The sequence below is a fragment of the Eleutherodactylus coqui genome, chromosome 2, assembly GCF_035609145.1.
Source record: "Eleutherodactylus coqui strain aEleCoq1 chromosome 2, aEleCoq1.hap1, whole genome shotgun sequence".
NCBI classification, from domain to species: Eukaryota; Metazoa; Chordata; class Amphibia; order Anura; family Eleutherodactylidae; genus Eleutherodactylus; species Eleutherodactylus coqui.
In genome coordinates, this window is record NC_089838.1 from 117444033 (window position 1) to 117464231 (window position 20199).

Consider the following 20199-nt stretch of genomic DNA (forward strand, 5'->3'; position numbering starts at 1 on the left):
TTCACATGATCATACGCTTAGGTGTTCTGTTTGAAGCCCTCCCCTGGCATCAATGTTTCCTAATATCCCATGAACTGGGATTAAATTTTTCCCTTGACCTGTCAGTCCGTTTAGATGGAAATGTTAAGGGTGTAGTAGGGGACTGAAAGTGTCTTTTAGTGCATCTCATAATATGCTGTAATTCCAAAGGGAAATGGGTGCTTCATAAAAGCTGCTGGAGACATTTGTTAAGGTAGGAGAACCTCTAAAGTTACACAACTGTCCACCCTGCAGCATTGCCCTCTGTATGAATGCCTATAATGGTATAAAAGAGCAACAATTAACGGGAATGTTACTTGTAGTTGCGATAATTATCATTATTGATGGATAAATATTCTTGTGCGATTACATTTCTATATTTACAGCCTGCCCTGGGAGTCCCGAGACACCTTGTAATAATCATGGAACGTGTAATGAAGGCTATGCAGGCACTGGAGAATGCACATGCAAAGAGAGGTTTAATGGAACGGCTTGTGAGTCCTGTAATGAGGGAAGATATGGACCAGACTGCAAATGTATGTAAATAGGATGTTTCTTAGTAAGCGTCTCATTGTGGTTAAGTAATGTGAAAGAAGCAATATGTTGTAAGTCACTAATGTAATGCTGCCTTCCAGTAGGTGGCACTGTGGAGGTATTGTTACGGCACTCTGCCCCCCGAGCGCCAAGTGGGATGCCCTGATCTTCCCGCACCCCACTGTCCCTGCCTACTTGCCTCGGCCCTGGCTAACCCCAGGCGGACAACTGGACGGCGGTCCCTGCACTGGCTAGGGACCTGGCGGCTGACAAGCAGGAAACTACCTAATGGGGGGAACAGAGTGCCGACAGAGGAGGCAGGTGTAACAGACCAAACAAAACTGACAAGGCTGGAGATGGAACTCACAGGCGAACTGGCAGAGTGCTGGATAGCAACTAGTGCTGACTGGCCAGACTAGATTAGAGGCAAACCAAACCAACCAAAACAGACTGAGTAAAAGGGGACCAGAGGGAGCTGACCGAACACTAGGGACTGACTGAGGAGAACCGCAGACAGACTGGCTAGGTGCATGCAGAACCAATAACTGGCAATGAGCTCAGTTCACTGCCAGTCTTTTAACCACAAGGTTCCGCCCAGGGGCGGAGAGTGGGAGGAGGCAACTCCACCCACTGCTGTATAAGAAGCACAGAGGAGTGCGGGCGGCACCCTACGGGCGGGCACGCCCACGCCGCCGCCCACTGGCCAACCCAAGCTGCTGGGATGACCTCGACACAGGGCTCCAGGCTGCTGGAGCCGACGCCGGAGCGACGCGCGCCGACCGCGGGACCCCATGCCGCACTGTATGGTAACAGGTATTGTTCCATCTCCCTTATTTGCATATTACCCAGAGGAGCATGAATGGCCTTTTAAATCTCCTCACTCACTGACCGTCTAGGTCTCCCTAAGGAGAAAATATAGCGTTTCTGACCTCATGTTCTGTAGGGAATGCCGGACTGGGGTTTCATGGACCCAGCGGAGGAAATGATTGAGGGTCCATTCTCTATCCATACAGAATTTCTTTTAATTGCCTGTAAACATTGCTGTTAGAGGATCCTCTGCTCAGCCAGTCTGCCCTGACAGTAGACACAGTTCTTCGAAATTTCTATTTTAAATGTTAAAGCTCACTTGGCATTCTGTTTGCTTTTTAGTTGACTTGTCACTAGTCGAGCATGACAATATTGTGATATTTTGTACAAATGTTTTTTGGAAGGATTGTCTTAGGTTAGATTATATAGCACTTAGTACTTTGCCTTTATTTTTTAAGTTGCGTTTTTTCATATATATAATTTTGCTAGTTGCATTATGTCAGACATAACTTACATTAAAGCATAATTAATAGAGATGAGCGATTATACTCGATAAGGCAAACTACTCGAGCGAGTAGTGCCTTAGTCGAGTATCTGCCCGCTTGTCTCGAAAGATTCGGCTGCCGGCGCGGGTGACAGGTGAGTTGCGGTGGTGAGCAGGGGGGGAGAGAGGGAGAGAGAGATCTCCCCTCCGTTCCTGCCCGCTCTACCTCGCTGCTCCCTGCCCCCCGCCGGCCCCCGAATCTTTAGAGACGAGCGGGAGGATACTCGGCTAAGGCACTACTTGCTCGAGTAATGTGCCTTAGCGAGTATACTCGCTCATCTCTATTAATTAAGACTAGAAAATCTGCTGCTCCAAAAAGTATGAGCTTTCTGGCTGAAAAATATTTTTGTAATTCTAAACATTCCATGGTCTGACTCCAGATAGTTCAATATCTATATCAACGTCTCAGATCTTCAGGATTGGACTTCTAGCTGTCTGATACTCATAGTAGAAGCGTGCATGTTTTGGATTGTTAGAACTCATGCAGGTCCAATATTCCAGCCCCCACCCCTATCTGTACGCACTCTTCTCCAGGTGATCTTTAGCACGTATTTCCTGTTTCAGAAGACCAAGTGCAGAGCAACTAAAGGAGGGATTCATCATATATATCTTATTCTTGTGTGAGGATGCTTAGGGCATTCTGGAGTTCTAAACCGATGAATACCTTCAATGAGTAGGACAAACTGAGCATACATGTGACGGTGGGCCCTTAACTCTTTAGTAGGGGCTCTTATGGGGGTCTAAGTGTCTCGTAACGGAAGATATTTAAAATTGAGCCTTCTTCATTTGCTTCCATTAAATGGGTTCTCTTGGACTGTTACCATTCATGACTTATTTTTAGGATAGATCATCAATAGTTGATCGGCGTGAGTCCACCAGTTGCGATCAGCTGATACTCAGCATTTTTGTCAGTATGGGCAACCCTGGAAGCAGATAGCGCTGTCTGTATTGCAGTGGCTCTGTTGTGTATGCAGGCTCAATGAGTTCAATAGGAGCTATGTCTGCAGTACCAAACCGGGCTGCTGCAGTGTTGACAGCGCGATCGGCCTCCAGATCTGTCCATACTGACCTACTGGTGCTAGGAATCGGCTGAGCAGCACACCCCGATGATGTACTATACTGTAGACAGGTAAGCAATAGTAAAAGTCCTGGAGAACCCCTTTTGAGTCCAAAGTTGGTCCTCACCACACCTACCTCTGAATGTGGGACTACTGAGCTTTGCTGTTCATTTTTGTCAAGGTTGTTTTGTTGCATTCCACAGCAGCTAAGATATAGCAACATCTATTAACAAATAGTCATCAGGAACACATATACTTTTCCATGATGTGACTGATTACAGCCATATTATGCATGATGACCCATTTATTGGTTTATATTTTTCAGCCTGTGACTGCATAAATGATGGGATATGCGATGAAGGCATCAGTGGAACTGGACAATGTGCTTGTGAAAAGCAGTGGACTGGAAAACGTTGTGAAACAAAATTAGGTGTCCCTTATTTTCTAGATTTTTCAACTAAATGTATCATTTTTGCCTGCATGATTATAACACTAACTGTAATAAAGGATGGCAACAGAGGCGGTCTTGGTCTAAGTGCGATACGTATAGATGTTGAAGGGGTTGTCCACTTACTATATGAAATTATAATGGCAGGTGCACATGTGATAAAATAACAAATCCAGCCTTACTTACCCGTCCTCAGCCCCAGTGATCGAATGCTGTGGCCCCTGAGGTCCTTCCGATGTTTGTTGTAGAAGGTAATGTCACCGGATTTCACCTGACCACTCCAGCCAATCAGAGACCACAGCATCGCCGCCCATTCTCCTGACATTAGCATTCATGTCCTGGATGCCATGATGCCAGAAGCTTGGAATGGTGATACTGCAGCGGTCAGATGATAACCAGTGGCATCATCTTCCACAAGAAACACTAGGAGGACCACGGGGCCACAGTGCTGGATAGTCAGGGGTAAAGAAAGGAAGTTAACGCTGAAATATATGCAAAACTTATTTTTTGTCCCTTTTTAATTTGTCATATCAAATACTTACAAAACAGCTGTCAGGGGAGCTTAAAAAGATTTGGAAATTGAACATATTGTATGAGATATTAGGATGGTAGAGTTGTAAACTTTAATTTTCTCCAGCAGACAAAAGTAGTTGTAATCTAATAAGCATTTATAGAAACAAAAGCCCAAGAACCCCAAAAGCTCTCAACACAAACCCACAGACAGAAAGCGGTTTCAAGTTTTACACCTCTTCCAATATGCACTATCCTACCTATTGGAAACCTGAGCAAGAATCAAAAGTATAATTTATTTCTATTAATACTTAGTCGGGGTCTCCTTTGTCCTTAATGGCATTGAATACTCTCCGTGGCATACTTTCTACTAATGTCTGATACACTTCAGAGGGTATTTCCTTGCATTCATCCTGCAAATGTCTGGTGAGTTTTCTCAAAGTAGATGCATCAGTCTGTCTACGGTGCTGCAAGTAGTGTTGTCAATGGACAGTTAAACAATGGAAGAATGTTCTATGGAGTGACAAATCTCAATACTCCATCTTCAATTCAGATGGAAAAACTGCCTTTTGCCTGTGTGCTGTGCCAACAGTTAAGCACAGTGGAGGTTCTGTTTTGGGCTTGGGCATATTTTAGTTCACATGGTTTTGGTCCGGTGTACCTTTAAATTTTGGACAATAATGTGCTGTCGACAATGTGGCAATACTCTGGGAATTAACGACAATACTTTCAACAATACAGTGCGCCTTGTCACAAATCCAACGCTATTTTATGCTGATTTAAGGATATGGATGTTCCATGATTGAACTCACCTGCACAGAGTCCTGACCTGAACCCTACTAAACATCTTTGAGATGAATTGGAACATCAGGTCAGAAAATATGAACAGCACCCATCTTCTTTGAGAGAACTTGCCAAAAATTTGTAGGATGAATGAAGGGAAACATCAGCTGAAGTGTATCAGACATTAGTATAAAGTGTGTCACAGCGAGTATCCAATGTCATTAGAGCCAGAGGAGGCCTCACGAAGACATATGGAAATAAATACTATACTTGATTCTTGTTCAGGTGTCCAATTACTTTTGATAGGCTAGGGTACCACATAAGAGCCTCTACTCTTTGAGCAATTACATAAGACATGAGTTAGAAATAAACTGTTGTTACAGAATAACTTCGCCTTCACTTTGACTGACATGATTGTTAACCAGATTTTGCACTAGCTGATAAAAATCTTGCAATGATGATCTGCATCCTAATATATTTAATTTTAGAGCCATTAATTAGATATGTCTGTAGAAGAGGAATAATGCTCTTTGTTTACATGTAGCACCTGTCCATCTAATTTAAAAAAAATAGAACTTACCTGGATGTGGCCAATTGACAGATAAATTATATTACAGTTTCCAGGAAATAATGGACTACAGCTCATCTCCAGACACCAGAGAGTTCTAGCGGAGATGCATAAAGTTCCCAATATGTTTGTGTAGTGTTCCTATCATGCCAGGCCACCAGCAGTACAGTAGAGCTGTCATTACATCCACCTACCCTTAATGAGGTGGCTCTGCTCACTGACCTGGTCTATATAGCAAAGCCTATGCGTGAGATGCAGAAAACAGGAAATCTGAAACTACTTTCTGGTTTGCATGTTATGGAGAGGCATTTTTAAGAGATATAATTCCAAAATAGAAGTAATAGTGACATTTTACAGTCATCTGTTATTTAGACCTGAACCTATATTTAATACAATCTTTTATTATTACAGACCTGCCACCCGTGTGCACTCCTCCATGTTCTAGTAATGCTGTGTGCAAGAAAGATAATGTTTGTGAATGCAAAGAATTTTATGAAGGAGATGGAAGAACATGTACAGGTAACAGCTCACATATACTGGTATATGGATAAAGTCTGGAAACATGGTATCTAAACAAGTGACACGTCTTCTAGAATGGTATTAAGCACCCCTCTGTGATACTGATGCCATGCCTATATCTCTAGTATCTGAATAGTAGAATAGTATATCATTGATGACTAATTACCCCCTTCTCATGGTATTACTCATAACTTTAGGAAAAATGGGAGATTCATTTGACTTTTTACGTGGTACTCATGAAAATTTGTTGCGATGTTCCTACAGAAATAAAGGAGGAGTACTCCAGGACTGGGATGTTGGTGGCCTATCCTCAGGCAGGTTGTCAATATCCCATCGGTAGGGTTCTATGCCCTGGGCACCCGCCGATCAGCTATTTAAAGAGGCTGCAATGCTTCGGCCCGTGACATGTAGAGATCAGCGAGCGTACTCGGTTCGGGTGTTTTTGAACTCGAGCACCGCTTTTTCCGAGTAACGCACTACTCGGACGAAAAGATTCAGGGAGTGGCGTGGTGGAGTGGGGGGTAGCAGTGGGGAACTCTCCCCCCCCCACTCCCCTCTGCAACCCCCCGCTCACCCCCGACGCCCCCCGAATCTTTTCCTCCGAGTAGTGAGTTACTCGGAAAAAGCGGTGCTCGAGTTCAAAAACACCCGAACCGAGTAGATTCGCTCATCTCTAGTGACATGCTGTTCATTTGTCACATGGCCTTGCAGCAGATCATTTACACTCAACTGAATAGGCACAGTCACTCAATGTATGGCAGTGTCTACTATGCACTGAAGACGCCACTGCCTCTTCATAGAGCTGATCTATGGAAGCCCCAGATGGCAATAGGTCATGAATATCCAACCTCTTCAATGTTCATTTTGGCTGTATATTACATTGCTGTATTTTTCTACTCCTCAATGATTGGAGCTTCTTCCTTTCCTCCAGTGGTGAATCTTTGCCAGTCAACTAATGGTGGCTGTGACATGAAGGCTAAGTGCTCACAAAATGGTGTTAAAGTTACCTGCAGCTGCCTGAATGGGTATAGTGGAAATGGAAAAGTCTGTACCGCCATAGACCCCTGTGCCGATGGACTGAATGGTGGTTGCAGCGAACACGCTATCTGTACCATGACTGGACCAGTAAGTCTAATGTTCTGGTGTAATGTAACAGTACAAGATGAGATCTGTATGTGCCGGACCCCTCATTCTAACATAAATGCTGTAATAGAAACCATGATTTGATATAGGTCCGGGACAGAGGCGTAACTTGAAGCTCCCGGGCCCCGATGCAAAACTTGTAACAGGGCCCCCAACTATAATGCTTTATTCATAGTACTGGGCTCCCTATATGAAGAAGAGAGGCCTTATGGGCCCCCTAAGGCTCCTGGGCCCGGGTGCAACTGCATCCCCTGCATCCTCTATAGTTACGCCCCTGGCCCGGGAGATGATATACTCTGAGTCAGGTTCCATCATGATGTGGGTTTCATTTCCTTATTTCCTTTCTCTTTAGATGCTTCATTGTGTTTGTATTCAGTTATATCACATTTTACCTTGTTTTATAGAATAAAAGGAAGTGTGACTGTAAGGAGCAATACATAGGTGATGGTGTGGACTGTGAATTAAAGAATCTACCCATTGATCGATGTCTGCAGGATAACGGGCAGTGCCACTCAGATGCAACATGTGCTGACTTACACTTTCAGGGTGAGCTATTGTATACCCTGCAAGAAATGTGGCTTCCTGTTACTGTTTTTTTTTGTAGGATTTCTTTTTTTTACCTTATGAATGAGAGAGCAACTTAAAGTAATGAAGTTTAATATTTTTGTCCATGGCATTAAGTTTATAAATCTGCCTTTGTACTGTAAATTAAACTTGAACATTGTGTGCTGTTTAGTACCTGATGGCACTATTGGAATAATAGGCTGCTTTTATTTCTACTACAAAGGCCTGTGATCTTGGCCCCTCCATGTGCTGTTCATGTACTGGGTGTGAGATATAAATGTCCTGACCCAGTGAACATAAACTGGGGGCAATTGGAAAACTGTTAAAGAGATAGTCCAAGTAGATAAAATCTATAAAAACAGACAGCAGAAAAAGACCACATGACACATCTAGTCCGCCCTTATATCATTCCCTTTTTACTTCCCTCAGGATAGATCTATGCTTATCCCAGGCAGCTTACATTTACTTACTGTTTAATTTCCAACCATGTCTCCTGGGAGTTCATTCCAAGCATTTACAACTCTTTCAGTAGAGTAATATTTCCTGACATTGCTTCTAATTTTCCCCCCAACTAATCTCCGATTGTCCCCCTTGTTCTAGTGTTTAGCTTCCTAATAAAAACCCTACTGTTCTGAACCTTATTAATACCTTTAACGTATATCGAGGTTTCAATCCCTCCCTTTTCCCCTCCAGGATATACAAATTAAGTTTTTTTTAAGTATCTCCTGCTAAGTTTTATGCTTAAGACCTTCTATAATTTTTGTAGTTCTCTTGTGTGTTTTTCATAGTACCATGGCTTTTAATTCCTAGTTTAGAATTTACAGAGGTTTTCCAGAGAGCCATGTCTGCCCATTTCCTTGCCTATCACATGAATGATATTTAGCTACAATACTAGGCACAGCCCCTGGGCAATGGTGGTACTGTTTCCGGAGGCAAAAAAAGCTGATATTTTGTTCTGATCATGAACAACCCCTTTAAATCGATGCTTTATCAGTATTTATAACTAAATTATATTTAGTATTATTACTATACACCTTAACAGTAAATAGTATTACTACGACAATATTTTCTCCTAACTCATGCTGCTCACTATGTGTTTAAATAAGGCCCTTTTCATATTACGTTTTCACAAGCCATTGGTGCCAATATCCTGGGTTTCCATCTTCGGTGCAGAACACTGCATGGTGATGGAAACCAGGGTAGTAGCTGCATGGCACCATAGGGGTGACCAAAGATCTCTGTCTCACGTATTCACTTCTATGGTGAAACCAAAGGTCTCTGTCATACATATACACCCCTATGGTGCCATTCAAGTTCTGTCCTTGTTTTCTTCCCCTTTCAGTTTTCATAACCAGGATGGAAGCGGCACTGGATTCAGAAATTGTAATGTGGAACCAGCCCAATCCAGAAGATATCTATTGTATCTTACTACTCTCATTTGCCTAATATGACAAATTTGTTCCCCCCACAGATGCAACGGTTGGAGTGTTTCATATACGTTCTACAAAAGGCCAGTATAAGTACAATTACAGTGAGGCCATCGAAGCATGTAAAGATCGAGATGCCACCCTGGCTACATATAACCAACTGTCCTATGCTCAAAAGGTATAATGCTAATAATGAACCATCAGAATTCAAGGCTTCTTAGGCTAGGGCTACCCTGCAACTTTTGGCTACCATAGTGGTCGCACAACTAAAGATTGCTGTGCGACCCTGGGATCTCACATTGTCATGGTCTCACCTTGTCCTCAATGACAGTGCGAGATCACAGAGCTACACAGCATTCCTTGGGTCGCACGACCCTCATCATAGCCAAAAGTCACCATGTAGCCCAGGGCTTACTCCAAACTGTTTACTTAGTGTATATTATATGCAGTGTATATTAGATTATCCTGTATAGCAGATGGGAGGTGCAAACTATACAGTATACATGCAATATATGGAGCATTTGTCCTAATACTACCAGCATTCAGCCTCACCATTTCAGAATGCCAGAGCAAACAGTTGTAAGCAGGACAGATATTTCTAACACCTCCTCCTCTGCCATTTGCTTATTCGCAATGTCATAGCACCAATACTTTCATACACATTAACTATGCAAAACCCTGTACTACGCAGAGCCCCCCCCCCCTCTCATACCTCCACATGACAGTATAATTCTGTAAGGACTTCTTATTCGGTCGTTGCATTTTGTTTGCATAGTAAGATCTTTTTTTAAACTAAAAGACCACCTCCTTTGGAAGCCCACCTGTGAGCCAGATCCCATTAGTCTGCAACACATTTTCAATTCATTCACATCTTCTGTTTATTGGCCCTATTTTTTGAGAGGACCACCACTTTAGAAGACCATTTTCCTACAATATTTTAAAGCGGCTTCACTTTACTTATATTCTCTACCCTTGTATAGTTCAGCCAGACACTCCTTTTCATTCTCACTAACCGAGTCCTTGTATTTAATATAGGCCAGTTACCATTTATGTGCTGCGGGATGGATGGATGGAGGAAGAGTGGGCTACCCAACAGCATACTCAAAGCCTAGTTGTGGATTTGGACATGTTGGGATAGTAGACTATAAAGTTCGGAGCAACCTTTCAGAGACCTGGGATGCTTTCTGTTATAGAGTTAATGGTAAGTTTCTTTTCCAAACTACCATATCATAATGTACTCTATCACCAACGACTTCTTATAGTATGATAGTCTTTACCTAACAGGCTACGATTCATTGTAGATATCTGTAAATGTGGAGTTTGTTATTCTAGGCAATCTGTATATTATGCTACCCTTTGTTATATGCCTGGGCTCCTTGCAGCAGTACAACCACTTCACCCTGCCTTTACTTTGATGTATAGATCAGGGGCGTAACTATAGAGGATGCAGGGGATGCGGTTGCACCCGGGCCCAGGAGCCTTAGGGGGCCCATAAGGCCTCTCTTCTGCATATAGGGAACCCAGTACTATGAGTAAAGCATTATAGTTGGGGGCCCTGTTACAAGTTTTGCATCAGGGCCCGGGAGCTTCAAGTATCGCCTCTGGTATAGATTGATTACTTCCTATGATTGTACAATACTGTATACTTCTGCTGCGTAATTAAAAGGTTCTCATACACCCCTGTAAAGTGATAGCTGTAGGTAGCATGGTAGAAAATAAGAGCAGCTCATATGATGATTCAAAGGTTTTCATCAAATGTATATTATTGCTATTCCATAGATATAAAGTGCACCTGCAATCCTGGCTATGTAGGAGATGGCTACACCTGTAAAGGGAATCTGCTGCAAGTCCTCACCTCTGTTCCTGAATTCTCAAGCTTTGTATTGGTATGTTAACAAATAAGCATAAAATGCAATAGTAACAAAATTGTTTCCTTTTTACAAAAACCAAAATACTGTCACCATTTCATTATTTGTCTTTAGTCTTGAAGATAATATTCTATTGGTAAATACACCCATATCTGCCATATTATTAATAGGTCTTTAGTAGAGATGAGCGAACGTGTTCTTCCGAGCTTGATATTCGTGCGAATATTAGGGTGTTCGGGATGTTCGTTATTCGTAACGAACACCATGCGGTGTTCTGGTTACTTTCACTTCCTTCCCTGAGACGTTAGCGCGCTTTTTTTGGCCAATTAAAAGACAGGGAAGGCATTACAACTTCCCCCTGTGACGTTCAAGCCCTATACCACCCCCCTGCTGTGAGTGGCTGGGAAGATCAGGTGTCACCCGAACATAAAAGTCGGCCCCTCCCGCGGTTCGGCTCAGATGCCTGGTGAGTTAGATGAGGGACAGTGCTGCTGGTACCGGAGCTGCTGTAGGGAAAGAATTGGTAGTTAGTGTAGGCTTCAAGACCCCCAAAGGTCCTTATTAGGGCCACTGATAGCTGTGTGTTGGCTGCTGTTAGCAGTGCCATTTTTTTTTTTCTCAAAATCGGCTCTGCAGAGCGTTGCACCTGGCATTAGGGACAGAAGTGCTGCATAGGCAGGGAGAGTGTTAGGAGTGAGTGTAGCCTTCAAGAACCTCAACGGTCCTTTCTAGGGCCATATTTATCCGTGTGCAGTACTGTCCAGGCTGCTGTTAGCTGTGCTGCATTTTTTTTTGCTTCTCAAAATCGCCTCTGCAGAGCATTCCACCCTCCATTGATACTGCAGGGAAAGAATTGTATAGGCAGGGCCACAACACAGTTATTATTCATAGAATATACGCAGTGCTGCCTTTTGCTTGTAAAACAAGTGAAAATAATTCTATTTGTCCTGCCTCTGTCCGTCCTAACGCCGGTGGACACGTGTCGGCTGCGTGTGCAACCTGTAAAAATCATACGCACCCAGCTACGTTTTACTCCTGGCTTCGCCATTTGCTTTCCTTAATTGGGAAAAAAAATACCTGCTCTGCCACAGTTAATAACTCTGCTACCCTCACGTTCTGTGACACATTAGCAGGAAAACAGCACAGTTATTAAACTTCTCATGTTCATAGAATATACGCAGTGCTGCCTTTTGGTGCAAAAAAACGGAAAATAATTCTATTTGTCCTGCCTCTGTCCGTCCTAACGCCGGTGGACACGTGTCGGCTGCGTCTGCAACCTGTAAAAATCATACGCACCCAGCTACGTTTTACTCCTGGCTTCGCCATTTGCTTTCCTTAATTGGGAAAAAAAATACCTGCTCTGCCACAGTTAATAACTCTGCTACCCTCACGTTCTGTGACACATTAGCAGGAAAACAGCACAGTTATTAAACTTCTCATGTTCATAGAATATACGCAGTGCTGCCTTTTGGTGCAAAAAAACGGAAAATAATTCTATTTGTCCTGCCTCTGTCCGTCCTAACGCCGGTGGACACGTGTCGGCTGCGTCTGCAACCTGTAAAAATCATACGCACCCAGCTACGTTTTACTCCTGGCTTCGCCATTTGCTTTCCTTAATTGGGAAAGAAAATACCTGCTCTGCCACAGTTAATAACTCTGCTACCCTCACGTTCTGTGACACATTAGCAGGAAAACAGCACAGTTATTAAACTTCTCATGTTCATAGAATATACGCAGTGCTGCCTTTTGGTGCAAAAAAACGGAAAATAATTCTATTTGTCCTGCCTCTGTCCGTCCTAACGCCAGTGGACACGTGTCGGCTGCGTCTGCAACCTGTAAAAATCATACGCACCCAGCTACGTTTTACTCCTGGCTTCGCCATTTGCTTTCCTTAATTGGGAAAAAAAATACCTGCTCTGCCACAGTTAATAACTCTGCTACCCTCACGTTCTGTGACACATTAGCAGGAAAACAGCACAGTTATTAAACTTAGATTATTCATTCACTAGAGGCAGTGGGGCCTTTCGTTTTCAAAAAAGGGAAAAAATTATATTTGGCCTGCAGTCTTGCGCCAATTTATTTCCTGCCTGTGAAATCAAATCACTGGTAATACAGCATGCTGAGGGGTAGGGGTAGGCCTAGAGGACGTGGACGCGGCCGAGGACGCGGAGGGCCAAGTCAGGGTGTGGGCACAGGCCGAGCTCCTGATCCAGGTGTGTCGCAGCCGACTGCTGCGCGATTAGGAGAGAGGCACGTTTCTGGTGTCCCCACATTCATCGCCCAATTAATGGGTCCACGCGGGAGACGGTTATTAGAAAATGAGCAGTGTGAGCAGGTCCTGTCCTGGATGGCAGAAAGTGCTTCGAGCAACCTATCGTCTACCCGCAGTTCTGCGCCGTCCACTGCTGCCAATCCGAATCCTCTGTCTGCTGCTCCTCCTTCCTCCCAGCCTCCTCACTCCACTACAATAACACCTGCTCAGGAGCGGGAACACTCCCAGGAACTGTTCTCGGGCCCCTGCTTAGATTGGGCAGCAGCGGTTCCTCTCCCACCAGAGGAGTTTATCGTCACTGATGCCCAACCATTCGAAAGTTCCCGGGGTTCGGGGGAAGAGGCTGGGGACTTCCGCCAACTGTCTCAACAACTTTCTGTGGGTGAGGAGGACGATGACGATCAGACACAGTTGTCTTGCAGTGAGGTAGTAGTAAGGGCAGTAAGTCCGAGGGAGCAGTGCACAGAGGATTCGGAGGAAGAGCAGCAGGACGATGAGGTGACTGACCCCACCTGGTGTGCAACGCTTACTCAGGAGGACAGGTCTTCAGAGGGGGAGTCAAGGGCATCAGCAGGGCAGGTTGCAAGAGGCAGTGCGGTGGCCAGGGGTAGAGGCAGGGCCAGACCGAATAATCCACCAAGTGTTTCCCAAAGCGCCCCCTCGCGCCATGCCACCCTGCAGAGGCCGAGGTGCTCTAAGGTCTGGCAGTTTTTCACAGAGACGCCTGACGACCGACGAACAGTGGTGTGCAACCTTTGTCGCGCAAAGCTCAGCCGGGGAGCCAACACCAACAGCCTCACCACCACCACCATGCGCAGACATATGATGGCCAAGCACCCCGCAAGGTGGGACGAAGGCCGTTCAGCGCCTCCGGTTTGCACCCCTGCCTCTCCCCCTGTGCCCCAACCTGCCACTGAGATGCAACCCCCCTCTCAGGACACAGGCACTACCGTCTCCTGGCCTGCACCCACACCCTCACCTCCGCTGTCCTCGGCCCCATCCAGCAGTGTAGTTCAGCGCACCGTCCAGCCGTCGCTTGCGCAACTGTTGGAGCGCAAGCGCAAGTACGCCGCCACGCACCCGCACGCTCAAACGTTAACCGTCCGCATAGCAAAATTCATCAGCCTTGAGATGCTGCCGTATAGAGTTGTGGAAACGGAGTCCTTCAAAAGTATCATGGAGGCGGCGGCCCCGCGCTACTCAGTTCCCAGTCGCCACTACTTTTCCCGATGTGCCGTCCCAGCCCTGCACGACCACGTCTCCCGCAACATTGTACGCGCCCTCACCAACGCGGTTACTGCCACGGTCCACTTAACTACGGACACGTGGACAAGCACAGGCGGGCAGGGCCACTACATCTCCCTGACGGCACATTGGGTGAATTTAGTGGAGGCTGGGACAGAGTCAGAGCCTGGGACCGCTCACGTCCTACCCACCCCCAGAATTGCGGGCCCCAGCTCGGTGGTGGTATCTGCGGAGGTGTATGCTTCCTCCACTAAAGCACCCTCCTCCTCCTCCTCCTCCTCCTCTGTCTCGCAATCAAGATGTGTTAGCAGCAGCATGTCGCCAGCAGTCGGTGTCGCGCGGTGTGGCAGCACAGCGGTGGGCAAGCGTCAGCAGGCCGTGCTGAAACTACTCAGCTTAGGCGATAAGAGGCACACGGCCCACGAACTGCTGCAGGGTCTGACACAGCAGACCGACCGCTGGCTTGCGCCGCTGAGCCTCCAACCGGGCATGGTCGTGTGTGACAACGGCCGTAACCTGGTGGCGGCTCTGCAGCTCGGCAGCCTCACGCACGTGCCATGCCTGGCCCACGTCTTTAATTTGGTGGTTCAGCGCTTTCTGAAAAGCTACCCACGCTTGTCAGACCTGCTCGTAAAGGCGCGCCGGCTCTGTGCACATTTTCGCAAGTCCCACACGGACGCTGCCACCCTGCGCACCCTGCAACATCACTTTAAGCTGCCAGTGCACCGACTGCTGTGCGACGTGCCCACACGGTGGAACTCTACGCTCCACATGTTGGCCAGGCTCTATGAACAACGTAGAGCTATAGTCGAATACCAACTCCAACATGGGCGGCGCAGTGGGAGTCAGCCTCCTCAATTTCTTTCAGAAGAGTGGGCCTGGTTGGCAGACATCTGCCATGTCCTTGGTAATTTTGAGGAGTCTACCCAAGTGGTGAGCGGCGATGCTACAATCATTAGCGTCACCATTCCTCTGCTATGCATCTTGAGAAATTCCCTGCAAACCATAAAGGCAGCTGCTTTGCGCTCGGAAACGGGGGCGGGGGAAGACAGTATGCCGCTGGATAGTCAGGGCACCCTCCTGTCTATTTTTCAGCGCGTACAGGAGGAGGAGGAGGAGCATGAGGAGGAGGGGGAAGAGACAGCTTGGGCCGCTGCTGACGGTACACCGGCTGATTGCCTGTCATCCTTTCAGCGTGTATGGCCTGAGGAGGAGGAGGAGGAGGAGGAGGAGGATCCTGAAAGTGATCTTCCTAGTGAAGACAGCCATGTGTTGCGTACAGGTACCCTGGCACACATGGCTGACTTCATGTTAGGATGCCTTTCTCGTGACCCTCGCGTTGCACGCATTCTGGCCACGACGGATTATTGGGTGTACACACTGCTCGATCCACGGTATAAGGAGAACCTGCCCACTCTGATTCCCGAAGAGGAAAGGGGTTCGAGAGTGTTGCTATACCACAGGACCCTTGCGGACAAGCTGATGGTAAAATTCCCAGCCGACAGCGCTAGTGGCAGAAGGCGCAGTACCGAGGGCAAGGTAGCAGGGGATGTGCGTAGATCGAGCAGCATGTACATCCCAGGCAGTGCAACAGTCTTTAAGGGCCTGGCCAGCTTTATGGCTCCCCACCAAGACTGTGTCACCGCTCCCCAGTCACGGCTGAGTTGGCGGGAGCACTGTAAAAGGATGGTGAGGGAGTACGTAGCGGATCGCACGACCATCCTTGGTGACGCCTCTGCCCCCTACAACTACTGGGTGTCGAAGCTGGACACGTGGCCTGAACTAGCGCTGTATGCCCTGGAGGTGCTTGCTTGTCCTGCGGCTAGCATCTTGTCGGAGAGGGGGTTTAGTGCGGCTGGGGGAATCATCACAGATAAGCGTAGCCGCTTGTCAACCGACAGTGCCGACAGGCTAACACTCATCAAGATGAACAAAGGCTGGATTTCCCCAGACTTCTGTTCTCCACCAGCGGACAGCAGCGATACGTAAGCAATACGTAGGCTGCACCCGCGGATGGAAGCTACGTTCTCTCTCACCATCCAAAACGGGGACATTTCTGCTTCATCAATCTGTGTCTAATATTCCTCCTCCTCCTCCTCCTGCTCCTCCTCCTGAAACCTCACGTAATCACGCTGAACGGGCAATTTTTCTTAGGGCCACAAGGCTCACTCAAATAATTTTTCTGAACAATTTTTATAAGTTTCAATGCGCTTAAAAGCATTGGAACTTTAACTTGAACCAATTTTTCGTTACACTGGGCTGCCTCCAGGCCTAGTTACCACTTAAGCCACATTAACCAAAGCGATTAATGGGTTTCACCTGCCCTCTTGGCTGGCCATGGCCAATTTTTGGGATGTACATTAGTACTGTTGATACAGCAATTTTTGTGGGCCCTCGCCTACAGTGTAATCAAATTAATTTTTAGCCCACCTGCATTACAGCTGACGTTACCTCAGCTGTGTTGGGCAATGCAATGGGATATTTTTATGTACCGCCGGTGGGTTCCAGGGAGCCACCCATGCTGTAGGTGCACACGGAGTTTTTAATACATCTGTACACTTGTAAAGAACCCCAGTCTGACTGGGGCATGCAGTGTGGGCCGAAGCCCACCTGTATTACGCACGACATTACTACCTCAGCTGTGTTGGGCAATGCAATGGGATATTTCTATGTACCGCCGGTGGCTTCCTGGCACCCACCCAGGCAGTGGGTCCACAGGGAGTTTAACCTACATGTGTCCACTTCTAAAGAACCCCAGTCTGACTGGGGCATGCAGTGTGGGCCGAAGCCCACCTGCATTAAGCACGACATTACTACCTCAGCTGTGTTGGGAAATGCAATGGGATATTTCTATGTACCGCCGGTGGCTTCCTGGCACCCACCCATGCTGTGGGTCCACAGGGAATTATAAATGCATCTGTTTCCACTTATAAAGAAACCCAGTCTGACTGGGGCATGCAGTGTGGGCCGAAACCCACCTGCATTAACCCTTTCCAGTCCACTGTGTGACCTGTGAAGACATTAGGGTTTAAGGCTGTACAGCTCCGTTGTTGGTAGACGTCCGTCGGGGTTCTCTTACTGTATATTGCCAGCCTCTCTGCTGTCGGAGCCTATCCTACGTGTCAGCTCATGCAGTACTGGCTTTAGCCAGCATATAGCGCCGTTGTATAACGGCAGAAAAAGAGTAAGCCCCCTAGGAAAACCATATACAAATTGGATTGGAAAGGGTTAAGCACAACATTACTACCTCAGCTGTGTTGGGCAATGCAATGGGATATTTCTATGTACCGCCGGTGGCTTCCTGGCACCCACCCATGCTGTAGGTGCACACGGAGTTTTTACTACATCTGTACACTTATAAAGAACCCCAGTCAGACTGGGGCATGCAGTGTGGGCCGAAGCCCACCTGCATTAAGCACGACATTACTACCTCAGCTGTGTTGGGCAATGCAATGGGATATTTCTGTGTACCGCCGGTGGGTTCCAGGGAGCCACCCATGCTGTGGGTCGACAGGGACTTCACAATAGGGAGTTGTACCTGCCTGTGTCTATGAATTAAAAAGCCCGGTCTAACTGGGGCATGCAGACACCTTGACAGAATGAATAGTGTGTGGCACATAGGTTCCCCATTGCTATGCCTACGTGTGCAGCTCCTGATGGCGGTGGCACAGGATTCTATTTCTCATTGCTTCTGTACAGCATTGTGGGCTATCGACCCGCCCCTTTTAAAGAGGGTCGCTGCCTAGCCGTGCCAACCCTCTGCAGTGTGTGCCTGCGGTTCCTCCTCATGGCAGACGCACTTCTAAATAGACATGAGGGTGGTGTGGCATGAGGGCAGCTGAAGGCTGCGCAGGGACAGTTTGGTGTGCGCTGTGGGGGGGAGGGGGGGCGGTTGGTCAGCATGTAACCCAGGAGAAGTGGCAGCGGAGTGTCATCCAGGCAGTGATTGTGCTTTGTTGTAGCTAGTGTGGTGCTTAGCAAAGGTATGCCATGCTAATGAGGGCTTTTCAGAAGTAAAAGTTGTTGGGAGGGGGGGGGGGCCCACTCTTGCCGGTATTGTGGCTTAATAGTGGGACCTGTGAACTTGAGATGCAGCCCAACATGTAGCCCCTCGCCTGCCCTATCCGTTTCTGTGTCATTCCCATCACTTTCTTGAATTGCCCAGATTTTCACACATGAAAACCTTAGCGAGCATCGGCGAAATACAAAAATGCTCGGGTCGCCCATTGACTTCAATGGGGTTCGTTGTTCGAAACGAACCCTCGAGCATCGCGGGAAGTTCGTTCCGAATAACGAGCACCCGAACATTTTGGTGTTCGCTCATCTCTAGTCTTTAGTTGTTGGGAACAGAACAATTAGAAATAATATATAATGGGTTTGATGTGTCTCTATAGCTTATGTGGTTGAACACTAAATTACAAGCCGGCACAAAAGTGCTGACAAGTATCAACCTAATTTATCTTAATACTCTCATCTTCTACACAGGAAATCTTCACATATTCCAATTCTTCAGCAAAAGGCAAAGAATTTATCAGTTATCTCACCAACTTGTCTATACAAGCTACACTTTTTGCACCTAGTAATGATGGCATTAATGAGAATGTGGTAAGTGTCCATTACTTGTTATGAGCAGTCATAAGCAGGGGCATGATTAGGGGGCATGTGCCCCGGGTGCAGTTTATCAGGGGGGACCAGGGCACAATAAACCACTCTTCTCTGGATTGAGCATTCCGATGTATGGCAAAGACAACTAACTGAATGTTTCATGGTTCTCTGTGATAACAGCAATAATAACAAAATAGAGTTTCTATCCAAAATGTAATACTGATCATACATTAACCCCTTAAAGACCAGAGTGTTTCAGTCCTAATGGACCAGACACTTTTTTTAGTTTATGCATTTGCTTGTTTTGTGGCCCAATTTTTTCCTAGACTACCAAATTTATTTTGCTGTGTCCTTTTTTTTTAGGTGCCATTTATTTTTTAATACCTTTTTTAACTGAAGCTTTTTTTCATTTTTTTTTTGCCTACAAAAAGGAAAAAAAATACATTTATATTTCTTTATTTTTAAAATAATTATATTTACGTTAAAAAAAAGTGCAGGAGTGGGTCCACCATTTTGTATCAGATGTTTCAATCTATAATTTGTGTAGTCTCGGATTGCAAGGTGGATATGGCAACGGCTTAGGTTAGCGTCGGCAGTGGGTAGTTTTCTTTTTTTATATATGTTTTTATTTTAACTTTTTTTATCATCTGTGCCCTTCATTACATCATATAAGACCGCTGGGGGACATTCGTACTGTCCATTTCTTCTTTTTATTTGAGAGTATTCTACTGTAGCTGGGCATAGTGTGTCTCTGGGGTCTACTAAGATCACGCAGTTCTGACATGTCGGGGGTCACTGGCAATCATGTGATCATCGGGCTCTATACAGGAAACAGCACTGCCTGCTTCCTGTATTCTCTACATAGCGCTAATTGAGTGCTATGTAGCCTGTAAAAGAGAAGGCATAAGCAGTTAAGAACCACTTTTGTCTTCTTCTCTGAGTCCTCGGTTGTCTCTGACACCTCCCCCTCTGTCATTTGCTTATTGACCTGTTCCTGCTAGATTGAAGGTGTTTTAATCACATGCTGAATTTTTACTATGGCATAGGATTAAAGACCAGGACCGTAATGGTCCGTAATGAGTTAATAAATAAAGCTAGATGAGTTTCTTGTTTATTTTACTTAAACAGGTGTTGGCCATTTTCTTTTCAGTTCTGGGGGACATCTTTGCACAAACTGATAAACAGGAATACTAAAATGTCAAATTTATGATGAAGTTAAATAAACATAATAGCCGAACTGCAGACAACTGGTCTAATGTCATCATATATGGTGAATTGTATATTTG

General features: G+C 46.1%; 1 protein-coding gene across 1 annotated transcript in view; it reads left to right on the forward strand.

Annotated features, from left to right (window-relative positions):
* The window catches only part of STAB2 (stabilin 2), a 134348-nt gene that overhangs the window by 103404 nt on the left and 10745 nt on the right, over positions 1-20199 (forward strand). Inside the window, exons 56-64 of the mRNA XM_066591428.1 lie at positions 405-554; positions 3287-3391; positions 5682-5789; positions 6721-6914; positions 7337-7478; positions 8968-9101; positions 9959-10124; positions 10703-10809; positions 18794-18913. Of these exons, the coding sequence (XP_066447525.1) occupies positions 405-554; positions 3287-3391; positions 5682-5789; positions 6721-6914; positions 7337-7478; positions 8968-9101; positions 9959-10124; positions 10703-10809; positions 18794-18913 (1226 nt within the window). The remainder of the gene's footprint in view (positions 1-404; positions 555-3286; positions 3392-5681; positions 5790-6720; positions 6915-7336; positions 7479-8967; positions 9102-9958; positions 10125-10702; positions 10810-18793; positions 18914-20199) is intronic.